The sequence below is a fragment of the Drechmeria coniospora genome, chromosome 01 (assembly GCF_001625195.1).
Source record: "Drechmeria coniospora strain ARSEF 6962 chromosome 01, whole genome shotgun sequence".
NCBI classification, from domain to species: domain Eukaryota; kingdom Fungi; phylum Ascomycota; class Sordariomycetes; order Hypocreales; family Ophiocordycipitaceae; genus Drechmeria; species Drechmeria coniospora.
The window spans coordinates 9166920-9179466 of record NC_054389.1 but is presented as its reverse complement, the minus strand read 5'-3'; the positions used below and the strand labels follow the sequence as shown (position 1 = coordinate 9179466).

Sequence of the window (12547 nt, the reverse complement as noted above, 5' to 3'; positions counted from 1 at the left end):
GTAGATTTCGCTCCCTTGAATGAGAATCAAACAGCATTCGTGCTCACTTATGCCTACTTTTGTTGTCCTTCTGCGTCGCATGACTACAGCAGTGGTTGTGCTCGGACATGCAGCCCTCCCTTGTACAAGCAGTTGCGACTTGAGACCAAGTCGATGGTAAGTGTTCGACCCAAGTCACGATTCACGTACGGATTACGGAGTGCAGGCCGTGCTGTCCACCCATAGCTCCACGTTCAAGAGAATACTTCCCAAGTCAGGCGTGAAAATGTGTCGAAATAATTCCGCTGTTGCCTACAATCCAAGCCGAGCACGTTGCTTGGCGTCGCTGAGACTTCACCATGGCCCCTAAGCACCTCGCGCTCCAGCAAATGCGAGCTGCTGAAAATGCGAGCTCGATAAAACAAGTATGTAATACACAGTGTACTTGACACACAAGGGAGGGGATATGTTCTCGTGAGAGACCAGGCGCGCTGCTCAGAGGGTTATCATCGTGGCATCCCGCAAATGTCCCTCGGTCGGACAATAAGGACATTTGTAGCGAGAGCCTTTCGCTATTCTGTGCAGGCTGTCGCGGCAGATGACGTGTCCGCACGGGAGCATCATGGCAGGATTCGACTCGGTTGTCTGCTCCTTGCTGACGGGACATACGAAGATGGGGTGGTATATCATGGATTCCGGAAGGGGCGTCTCAAACGCGAGCTCATTCTCCGTCGTCCACTCCGTCTTCTTCTCCTTCATGTAGGTCGTGTATTTTATTAGGCGCGGTAACGCGATAGATCCTGCCGTGACAGCCACGTACAGCGGCGATTCGGCGGCTAGGCCGAGCAGCGAGCAGAATTCACGGGTGAAGGATGTGGCGACGTCTTCGAACGCCGAGTTGATTTCGAAGATGTGCCGGTAGGGTGACGATTCGATGTTGGGGGCAAATAGCATTGCGCAGATGAGTTGCTGAATCTCCTTTAGGTGCCGTCTCTGAAAAGGGGCAAAGTGCTTCTGGGCATACGCCAGCGCGCCAAGCTTCCCGTTGCTGCTGTCGTCTGGCAGGCCGTTCTGAGCATGACCCTTGAAGAGCCATATGTACTGCAGCTTGCACAGTTCAAACTCGAGGTTGCTTCCCTTACCTTCCAGCCTGCCGTTGTTGAGCCGAGCCCATCGTATTGCCGGAGTGAGGTTTCGCTGCTTCAGTTCCGCCAGGATGCTGTACATTTCAGAAAACTTGTCCTGCAAGTCTTCGGAATGCAGGCTTTGCATTTCGGCATCGCCTTCGTCGTCCTTGGTCATGCTGTTGTCGCCATCTTCGTCCCTTCGTTGCAGGAGTTGGGACATGGTCGCTGTTTCCTTCTGCTCCCGCTGTTGCTGCTCCTCTCGTAGAAATGTAGAGGCGACTGAGAATTGGCCCTCGCGTAGGAGATGCATGGCCAGGGCCCGGTTTATGAGTGCTGGATGATCCGCCATCGCGTCCGTCTCCATGGGGAGGTCTCGCTGTGGGAGAGCCTGCTAGAGTCAGCGTCGTCGTCACCACCAGATGCCTTTGGTCAGAATCACGGACCTTGTCGAGTGCTTTGCCAAAGGCCTTCTGGGCCTTGGTGACCTCCTTCAGATCATTGTTTATGGCTTCCAACTGAGCCTTGACGGGATTCTGAAGCGTCGTCATCGCCATGCCGATCTTGTGGGCGTCGTCATCTTTCAACGGTTAGTGACGGTGCTGAAGACTCAACCATGATGGGGTTAGCGTACCAGCAGCGACTTGATCCCGCGCAGCCATCAGGAGGCCTATGATCTTGTCCACATCTCCGATCGCCGCCGTGAGATTCGATCTTCGAACACGGGCCAGCTCGTTAAGAAGCGGCGGGAATGGCGAGTCTTCAGCCCCAGCCATGGCAGTGGCACATACGAGCGACCTAGGCGAGGTCACACAAAACAAACGATTGATATTTTCCTATAGATTCGCGTTAAGTCATTGGTTTAGAACAGTAATCTCTGGGTATATCGGGTCGGCATCGAGCGACAGGGCAAATGGTTCGAGGTAGGGGGCGGAAAGACTAGGTCGTCGTCGAAGGAGTCAGAGAGTCGGTGTACTGTATGTAGGTGCTCGGTAGAAGGTATGGGTGGTGACAACCGTTCTCCGCTATCGATAAGTGGCCGCCCATGTGGCTGATATGACTGAATCAAAGCCATACAATTAACCGTATGCGGTGAAATTAGCAGTATGCATGTAAGCAGAACAAGCACTGCCGCAAACTGTACTTACTCAAGTATACCTAGTACGCAGGACCACTGCACCTACAATACTTGAGCAACAGAGCAAACGCTACCTGTACTCCGTACTGAACATGTACTGTAAGTAATACAGAGAATCCGCAACGACCAGGTACCTACTGTAGTACACTTGTACGTGGGTGCAGTGTCGGCCACGTACCTACAAGTAGTACTCCGTACTGTACTTACAGCACTTCGGTTAATTACCGTACTTAATACCAAGTACTTAGTAATGCTTGTACCCCGTACGGTACTGTAAGTACAGTACAAGGAAGTACAGTAGTCCCAAAGCCCCGCTTCATAAACGGACCCGATATACGATATCCTCGTTGCTCAACGCGACACCCCGCTATCGGCTCTCCTTCATCATTGTGCCACATCCTCTTGCATCACATGCCCTCTCCGCCACCCTGCGCGCGTGTGAAATGACCAAGGCGCCTGTAACCGGCGTGCCATTCACACAGCGCATATAATCACGGCCGTGACGAGCTCCTTTGGGTGGCTGCCATTGTTGCTGAATCCCAAGGATGCTCGTCGCCTAGCTTATCCGCGACTGCCGCACCGGCAGACGACACTACATCACCCATGAGTCTCATGCCTCCCCTGTCCCAGGAAGGCAGACTTCGTCGAGAGGATGAGCCTCTCCTTTATCGCAAGGGATCCGCCCAGCCCTCATTGAGGCCGGCTCCCGCGGATGGGACGTCGACACATCTGGAAAGGCCGGTGAATGATCGCGTGGTCTCGTCATCGCCTGGCCCTGCCATCACATGGCGGAACATTGTCTTACCCGACCCAGTTGCCTTCAGGTGCGGTTTTTCGGGCGCGCATTTCAGGCGGAAGGTATGCTGACGCTGGTGGCATAGGTTCCTCGAGGACGATCCACATGTTGCGGTCCTCGAGCGTCGAAGCGTCCTTCGAGGATTCGAATTGTACATCGTCGAACAATGGGCTTGCTCCAGGCAATCTCCTACCCTTGTCATCGCAACCTACACCGGAGATGAGGCCCATTCCATCATCGTCGGAGTCCTGGCTGTTCCTGAGGATGAGGACCTCTGGTCTCCAAGGCTACGAGTCTACTTCAAGGCTGCGCACCAACACCACGCCCGGCCGAAGGAGACGCATCTCGGAGAGCTACTGGTTGCAAATCTGAGCAGCTTCCCCTCTGCCCTTACCGTCATCCCCGTTCCCGATGGAGACGTGCGAAAGCATCGGCAGTTGTTCATCATCAACGAGAACCTGAAACGCCTGTCCTGCTCTGGCCGCTCTGGCTTGGCCCTCGTGGACCCCACGGAGGCGACTCAGGCCAAGTTCCAGCAGCTGTATAAAACTAGCGACAGGATTTCGTTCCATCAATCTGTTGTGGAGCTTATCAAATTGTGTCAGGTCGCCCTTTACATGTTTGAGAAGCTAGGTCATGAGTACATAGACGGGCTTCTATGTGACGTGACTGAGACCGCGATTGGAAATTGGTGGACCGAGGTCGGCGCGGAGCATTACAACTTCGAGCCCACAGATGGTATACTAGGACCATCAACCGTGGCTGCCCTGCTGGGGATGCTCATGGGGGCACGAAATCGACTTCATTGGTATGGGGCCCCAGTCTCCAAAGACGTTTTCGACATAGAATGCACCAAGCGAGGAGTGGCCTACTTTCAGAAGCAGCAGAAGCTTGAAAAGACTCGACGTTTGGATCGCCAGACGCTCTTCAGGCTCCATACGGCAACAGCCAAGGCAGCGGCGGGGGACGGTTGGCGCGTGCAGAAAGCCGTCAAGTCTACCGTGACCGAAATAGGCGGCAGGCGAGGCGAGATGGTCATGGACATGGTCTCCGGCAAGGACAAAGGTGGCCTTGCTGATATTGAGACGTTGGACATTGACCGGTTTGCCAGTCTAGCCTATGGCGAACGGCCAAAGTGGTTGTGGCATGGAAAGCCTCGTCGATCATGGACAGCGGACCGCTCCGACCACGGTCAAGAGGACCTGGGACCCGTCGCCCCCGAGATTGCACAGTTGCTTTCTCCGGAAGAGGAGTCGGAGGTGAGGAAAGATGAAACCGCTCCTGTCTATTCGTCGTTTCCGCCAGGTTCAGCGACCAACGTTGCGGCAGACGGCCCTGGCGATCGCGATGCTCTTAAAAGGGCCGTCTTCAAGAGCGTGGCTGGGAAGATGAGCGATGCGCGTTCAGGCCTGGGTCGCATCAAGGATGCCGTTGGTGGCGGGAGGCGAGGTCATGCCAGTCGCCAAACCGTGTCCACCAAGGAAGACTTTGCTGCGGAGAACGGGTTTGCGAGCCACATCCCGCCCGGCGCATCACAACATTCCGGCATGGCTTCTCCGCCTGCAGCTCTTGGAAGGACGTTCACGTGGAAAAACAAACCGGAAGAATACCTGACTGCCATCCGACGAGGGGACTTGGATCTATCCCAGGGGCTGTCGGACGACTCTCGCGACGCAGCGGCCGGCGTCTTGGACCCGAGGTCGGGAAAGCGGCGGCCGATTGATGACAGCATAGCATTGTCGGACCAGGAGAACACGCTGGAACAGGTTGGTTCCGAAGCCAGCAAGAATGCGGTGCCCGAAGTACCCGCGGTGGATGACAAGGACGTGCAAGACGCTCGACTCCAGGAAGAGGGCATGTCGGAGGCGAAGCCAAGCATGCTGTCGAGGAGGCGCAGCTGCGGCGTCCTTGACATTGCGCACAAGCACATCAGCAACGAGAATCGGTGGGGACGTCGAATGTCGTTTGGCGATGCTGAGCAAGCTGTCCTTGGATGGGATGAAATTGTCGACATTATGGACACGACGGGCGGGGTTGGATGCTTCGCGGCTCGTGCGGAAGAGGCGGCACATCTCGCTCGGCTCATCGATGATATTGTGCATGGGGTAGGGCCATGGGTGGAGGAGAAGCTCAAGAACGTGGAGGCGCTGAACGAAAGGTATGAGAAGGACAAGACGGAGCTCAAGGGCGTCTACCAGCAACTCAGCGAGGCGTGTCGAAAAGTGCGATACAACTCAGACGAGCTTCTTGCCATGGAGCGGGTCAGCCTCACGGAAAGCGTCCGAGAAATCGAGTTGCTCGTGGCGCGACTCGACTACGAGATTGACAGCCTCGTGCAAAAGGTCAACGATGTCGAGGACGGCATTCAAAACTTTGAGCGGCAGGTGGAGGACGTTGAAAAGCGCGCCGTGGAACTGAAAACGCTGCTCGAGACGGAAAGCTGGCTGCACTGGTTGGTCAGGTCAGTGACGGGCATAGGCACGGGACCCCAGATCACGCGTTCGGTAGAGTAGCGGTTGACGGGGAAAGGCTTGATAAAATGCGCATCTCACGCGGAGTTGCCGTGGTTCATCTCATCGAGATCGTTCGTCGCCTCAAGACAGCAGTGCATAAACGAGACAGCCCGGATCTCGAGCAAGGATGATTGATGAGCTCCAGGAGAGATGCGTCTCTTCGTCATGGTGTAGTCGATCCGCTACGTATTTTATACAATTCATGGTCCCCGTACTCTTGCTCCATCCTAGCAAGGCTGCATCCTCTATACTCGTACACTGTTTTGTGCCTGCCCGATGCCTTCCAAGTCCCTTTCCTGACTTGATCGGATATTTACCCATTGCTCCGTATCACCTACTAGCTATCTTTTTGCTGGCGCTAAAACATGCCGCCCCCCTGCTGAGATGAAGCTCCCATGGCTTGGCCCTGCTGCTGCATAATCTCGCTGACCTTCATCGAGGTGTCGAGGAACTTTGCGGTGCAACGGTCGAGGCAGACGGATTCCCCCTTGTTGAGCTCGCCCTCGCGATAGTCGGTCGGGATGCACTTCTTCTGGCACGACTGTTGCAGGCTGCACATCGCCTTTGTCAGCGGCGGGTTTTCACGGGACAAGCCCCAGGATCCGAGAGCCAGGCAGATGTGCTCACCGGTTGTAGGTGTCAGCCATCATGCGCATTTCGCCCTCAACGGCGGCAATCTTTTGCTCCGAGGTGGGCTGCTGGCGGCCCATTCCGAGGAACGACATTTTGGAGGCGACGTTTGAAGCGGGCTTCCGTTGGAGTTGGGAGGGATGGGAGCGCCGAAAGAAAGTCAATCAACTGAGGTTAGAAGAGGATCGGTACGTGATATGCGGGTGGATCGAATTTGTGACGATGATGCTAGTAAATACTCCGTACCTGTCTTTTAACGTTGCTCCTCGACGGGATGGGTTGCAATAAAATTTCCCCGTTTGGGCGTCGGTTGCGGGACGCTTATGTAATTGCTAGTGAGCTTATCGATAGCCGCCAAAAACACGCATACTTAAGTAGTTGTGCAAGTCCGTACGAAGTAAAATAATTACTCAGTACTCCGTACGGAGTACTTGTTGGATTTGAGTTAAATCTACTACTCAAGACTCTTGGATGCCATTCGAACATGCTGTACATGCACCTCTATCTGCAACCGTGTTCTATTATCTCGTACCGTTGATGCCTTTAAGCAGTCAAGGCAACGGTTCCCCGACACGCTCCATTCAGAAGCTGGACCAATTGCCGACAACACACTGCACTTGTACGTCATGATATGCATGTAAGTACTTGTACGGAGTATCACTGTAGGTACTGTACAATACAGTACATGTCCTGCGATGGAGGGATGATCGATGGCTGGGCTACCCTCTGCAGCCATTCATTTATAAGGAATGATGTGCTTGCTGTACATGCATGTACAGTACTCCGTATTCCGTGTACATGTAATTACTCCGTACTGTATTGTAGGTAGTTTTACTCCGTAACGTTCACTAGCACATGGACTCCGTCCACGTAGTACTTAGTCCTGTTTGTACTGAGTACATGTATGTAATTGTTTGCTCAAACAGACGGGTTATGCATGATCCTATTATTTTGCTTTTTGCCGTCCCTGTCGATGTTGTTTATTGGCCAATGCGCAGCGCAGGGGAATGAACATCGGCGGTCTTCGGGATGGAAGTACAATCAAGCTGTTTCAAAATGACTCGGGTTGGCCGCCACCACCCTTCCGCTATCCGTCCAGCTCTCAAAGGAGCTTGGCTGACTCTAGATGTGTCAATTTTTCGCCGCTCTGGGATGCCGGTGATGGAAAGGCGAATTTTGATGGAGGATCGGAGTTGCCGTCCTGGTATTGTCCTGCCTGTCCTATTTGGGTTCGGCCCAGTTGTACGGAGCACATACTTAGGTGTAAAGTATACTTAAGAAGTGAGAGTTACGAAGGAGTATGTACCTGCTCGACTGACTGGCAAACCAATGACGTGATGTAAGTACTGTACTGTACAAAGACCGTACTTAAGTACTTGCACCTACAATTACTGCAAGTACGGAGTACACGAGTTGACTTGTACTTCAGTACGAAGTATTCCGTGCTTGGGTCAACAATACAGTGTGAAACTCTGCATAGGCACTGGGCATGATTAAGGTCTCTCGGTGGCTCGATGCTGTTGTCATCACTGGCATGAAGAATGACGCATGGTCATGTTATAACGTAGGCACCCATGCATGTACACTTACATGAACAGAGAGCAAGTCCATCCTAGAGCACGAATACGGGCACGAGGCTATCGTCATAGCTTCCTAGCTTAGGAGAGTGTGATGTCAGCTGGCATGAGCCCTGTCGCAGGCTTTGCTGATCTCATCGAAATGGGGGGAGGGGGTGTCCTCTTTTGGCGATGACGGTGGTGTTGTTGACGAGTAAGCGAGTAAGAACACGTGGTGTACAAGTACGAGGTCGCATTCGAAAATGATGGAGACCTTCGCGACCCACTAACGCGTAAACTTGTACAAAGTTCTGTACTCTGTACACCTAAGTACAGTATACATGCAAGTATGGAGTACGGAGTACTTGCAAGTACAGTAAGTTCTTGTACTCAAAGTACACCTACAACGTGTACTTACAGTACAACTATTACTGGCAAATACAGTACATGTACTCCGTACTGTACGGAGTATTAGTTGTTTGTATGCAAGTACAAGTACTATTTTTAATACGGAACACACATGGGTCGATGCTGGCGCTGGCACATGCAAGTCGAAATGGTGGCCATTGTTGTGCAACTGCACAAGCGAGCGTTGCAAATGGGAAAAGCTGGCCCAGTGTCCCGCACTTGCGTACTTACAGAGTGCCGAGGTGCAATAGGGTACGGAACGCGTACTGTGTGCAAATTTGCGTACTGCACAGGGAACGCATGCTCGCTAGCTCGTTGTGCGACGAAAATACCAATCACTGGTGGGACACACCCTTGCGCCACCACCCGCCCGGTGCCACGCTCTCGCGCCGCTTGGCGATCCACAAGACCCCATCGTCTCAGATGCGCGGTGGCGTCACAAGTACCGTACAGTGTTCGTATCCTGTTGGATACTCTTGCTTCTCATAACGTCGGTAGCGGGTACCGAAAACGCGGTACGCAAGCGGGCCGAAAGACTGGTATAATATACGAGCATCGGTGCATGCACTTGGCTCGCAACCAACACGCACACTGTGCGTGGATGTCCACACCCGCTCGAGTACGCGGGAGGCGATGGCTACTAGGTATTGATATGACTTGTACACTGTATTGTACTTACTGTATGCACGTGCAATACCTGACGTGCTTCTGTACCTGACAGCACAACCACCTCTTGCGGGAACCCATGCCATAGCACTCGATGGTACAGGTCTACTCCGCTCCGTGGTCGTACAGAAGGCGTCCTACTGTTCTTAAGTAAGTACTTGTACTGATAGTAGCCTGCCACTGACCTCCCGAAATGCGGGAACACTAGGTGCTTCCCCCCCCCCCCCCTGCTTCGTGCCAGCGCCGTACCACCAGCACGGTCGTCACCGCACCCATGCTGCACTGTACGGAGTTCGAATACTCCGTACTGTAGACGAATATGCACCTCCAATCCACGTCCTTCACTCAGTTTGTTACCTGCTCATGCACCTATCTACCCATTGCTGTCCACCTCGTCATCCCCCACCCATCTTGTGCTTTTCTTGTCTTTCTCCCTTCATCGTCCCCTTCGTTCGCTCTTTTGTCCTTCATCTCCCTCGCCTCTCGCTCGTCACGCACCTACATGTGTCCTTTCATCGTTCGGTAGATCCTCTGCCGACTTGCCCCGCGCCCCCGACACTGCATCGACGAGCAGTCCCTGCATCATCCTCGTCGCCGATCAATCTGCGATTGTCCGTCACCACCTGGAGCTGGCCTTCAGCTGGCTGCCCGGCAGGGATCGTCGCTGTCCTGCCTCGACCTTGGCGTCTTCGTTGGCCCAGTATCTCGCGACGAAACGCTAATTAGTGACGATTCTTGAATCGTGTTGTTTTCCTTCCTCCTTCCTTCTTGCTCGCTTCTCTGTTTTTGCTCGATAGCATCACGACCACGACAAAGGCCGGCCGCCTTCTTATAGGAAGCAAAGACGCTCACGCGCCCTTGTACGCGAGACGGGCGGAACTTCCCCATTGTTTGTTCCCCGTCACCGATGCCCAGCAGACCAAACTCCCTCATCTCGCGTGTCTCGGGGTTTGTTCCTCTTGGCGGCGGCGCCGATTCGCGAAGCGACATGGATTCCGGCATTCCCCTTTCCACCATCCGAAGCAATGCCTCGACAACCGGTACCCGCAAGCCCGTCTTCGCCACCTCGACGAGCTATGATTCCTCGCCGACGGCCAACGAGAAGGGCGAGTCTCGTCCTCGCCACGCCGGCCGTCGAAAGAGGATGGGAGACGGTCTTGGTCGCGCAGGCACCGGCGACAGTGACATTGTCAGTGTGAATGCTATGGGCAGGATCTATGCCAAGGTCGTTGGCTTTTCCAACATCACCCGCTACATGGTTTACATCATCCCCGTCGGCATTCTCCTCGCCGTTCCCATCGTCGTTCTCGCCCTCACAGATCACAGGCACGACATTCATGTCGGCAGTTTCGAGAGCGTCAACGACGCCAAGACGGTTGTTGTCCCCGGCCCGCCTCTGTTCCAGCTCTTCTTCTGGATCGAAATCGCCTGGATCACCCTCTGGCTCGCCAAGATTGCCTCCGCCTGCCTGCCCAAGATCTTCATGTTCTTTAGTGGCATCGTCAGCAGGGGCGTCCGCAAGTACGCCACCATTCTGACCAACTTGACCATTCCAGTCTCCTTGCTCCTTTGGGCCCTCGCCAGCTGGCTCACCTTCAAGAACCTCTTCCGCCAGGCGAGCTCCGTTGGCATCAACTGGGTCGTCGTCCTCGAGCAGATCCTCGGCGCTTTGTTCGTCTCATCCGGTCTCTTCCTGGCCGAGAAGGCCATCGTCCAGCTGATTAGCGTTTCCTACCATCAACGCTCCTTCTCAAACCGCATCAAGGCCTCGAAACGCGATATTTACCTCATCGGCCTCCTCTTCGAAGCCTCTCGCGCCCTCTTCCCCATGTTCTGCCGCGAGTTCGCCGACGACGACCACATCATCAGCGACAGCATCGAGATGATGCTGCGGAAGAAGGGCGGCAAGAGGACCAACGGCGCGGCGACGCCCATGAAGCTCATCGGCGATGTCGGTCGATTTGGCGACAAGGTCACCTCGGCCTTTGGCAGCATCGCCCACGAGATCACCGGCAAGCAAGTCTTCAATCCCAACTCGGCTCACTCCATCGTCCTCGAGGCGCTCGAGAAGCGCAGCGCCTCTGAGGCGCTCGCCCGCCGTATCTGGATGTCCTTTGTCCTCGAGGGCAAGGATGCCCTGTACGTCGAGGACTTTTACGAGGTCCTCGGCGCTTCCCACAAAGACGAGGCCGAGGAGGCCTTCAACGCCATGGATACGGACATGAACGGAGACATCAGCTTGGACGAGATGGTCCGCCAGGTCGTCGACATGGGCCGCGAGCGCAAGGCAATCAGCGAGGGCATGAAGGACATCGGCCAGGCGCTCCGTGTCTTCGACAAGGTCCTGCTCTTTGTCGTCTTCATGCTTGTCATCTTCGTATTCCGTAAGTCCACCGCCCCTTCCGCCCGCCGTCGTCCGAGTTCGTCGTTGACAGCCGGAACCAGTGGTTTTCTTCAGGAGCAGCTTCGCGACGACCATCGTTAGTGCCGGAACCACATTCCTCTCCTTGTCCTTCGTCTTTGCCGTCACTGCCCAGGAATTCCTCGGCTCTTGCATCTTCCTCTTCGTCAAGCATCCCTTCGACGTAGGCGACAGGGTCGACATCACCAGCACAAAGATGATTGTCGACAGAATCTCTCTCCTGTACACCGTCTTTACCCGCATCGACACCAAGCAGGTTGTCCAGGTGCCCAACATCCAACTCAACAATCTCTGGATCGACAACATATCTCGCAGCAAGGCCATGACGGAAACGATGACGCTCGATGTGTCGTACGACACCACCTTTGATGACATTGAAAATCTCCGCATGGAGATGGAGACGTTTGTCAGGTCTCCGGAAAACTCCCGCGATTTCCAGCCCGACTTCAGCATCAGCGTTGGCGGCATGGGCGACCTGAACAAGCTCACTCTGAACATCAGCATAAAGCACAAGTCCAACTGGCATAACGACGTCGTGCGCGGTACCCGTCGGTCCAAGTTCATGTGCGCCCTCGTCACGGCGCTCCGAAAGGTGCCCATCTACGGGCCCGGCGCTGGCGGCGAGGCGCTCGGCGGTCCCACGAACCCTACTTACTCGGTTGCCGTCACCGACGAATTTGCCTCCGCCGCCCGCGCCGAGGCCCTCCAGGACAAGGAGAAGGCGCGGATGGCCACCCCCAACGGCGGGGACGCAGCAGAGGAGGTCACCCGTGTCGAGAAGCACGCCGGCTCCGACGTCAACACGCCTCCGCCGCCTGCGGAAACCCGGCGCGCTTGGGACATCACCAGCCGTGGAGACGGATACGAGGCCTCGCGGGAAGCGTCCGAGGACAGGCGTCGATCCAGAGACATAGAGTCGGTTCGCACGGCGCTCCTCAAGCGGGCGAGCACGCGTGGCCGTCGAAGGGCCGGCGAGGGGCTGCCGAACATTGCGCAGTCCGAAAGCTACCCCGCCAGCTACCCGCGAAGCACCAACAGCCCGCGGCTGCAGACGTTTGACGAGGAGGCCCAGACCGACATGCCGTCATCCTTTTACAGCCTCAATCGTATTGGGCAGCCGGCTGTTGTCTCGGCGGCTGAGGAAGATGAGCGGGCACTACAGCCGAGCGACTCACAACGCAACCCCAATCGAGGCCCCAGCTTTCGCAGGCCATCGCCCGGCCATCCCAAGTGATCTGCGGCGTGACGAATGACTTGATGGTAATATTTACCTCTACCTTGCGCGCTCGTCAAGCTGCTCATCGAACGCCAACCT

General features: G+C 55.2%; 4 protein-coding genes across 4 annotated transcripts; 2 read left to right on the top strand and 2 right to left on the bottom strand.

Moving 5' to 3' along the window:
* Window positions 1-474: 474 nt before the first annotated feature.
* Window positions 475-1879, bottom strand: DCS_02427 (regulator of gluconeogenesis Rmd5; the record flags this gene model as incomplete). Its single annotated transcript, XM_040799754.1, has 3 exons — window positions 475-1497; window positions 1550-1683; window positions 1738-1879. The coding sequence occupies 3 exons, from the start codon at window positions 1877-1879 to the stop codon at window positions 475-477; spliced, it is 1299 nt and encodes a 432-aa protein (XP_040660637.1).
* A 612-nt stretch (window positions 1880-2491) lies between these two features.
* DCS_02426 (Sin3 complex subunit) lies at window positions 2492-5550 on the top strand (the record flags this gene model as incomplete). The annotated part of the gene is made up of 3 exons (XM_040799753.1): window positions 2492-2514; window positions 2724-3065; window positions 3123-5550. The coding sequence occupies 3 exons, from the start codon at window positions 2492-2494 to the stop codon at window positions 5548-5550; spliced, it is 2793 nt and encodes a 930-aa protein (XP_040660636.1).
* Window positions 5551-5908: 358 nt separating this feature from the next.
* On the bottom strand, window positions 5909-6275 carry DCS_02425 (mitochondrial import inner membrane translocase subunit TIM10; the record flags this gene model as incomplete). Its single annotated transcript, XM_040799752.1, has 2 exons — window positions 5909-6101; window positions 6178-6275. 2 exons carry the CDS (start codon window positions 6273-6275, stop codon window positions 5909-5911), a joined length of 291 nt encoding a protein of 96 aa, XP_040660635.1.
* Window positions 6276-9717: 3442 nt separating this feature from the next.
* Window positions 9718-12466, top strand: DCS_02424 (Mechanosensitive ion channel family protein; the record flags this gene model as incomplete). The annotated part of the gene is made up of 2 exons (XM_040799751.1): window positions 9718-11194; window positions 11256-12466. 2 exons carry the CDS (start codon window positions 9718-9720, stop codon window positions 12464-12466), a joined length of 2688 nt encoding a protein of 895 aa, XP_040660634.1.
* Window positions 12467-12547: the final 81 nt, after the last annotated feature.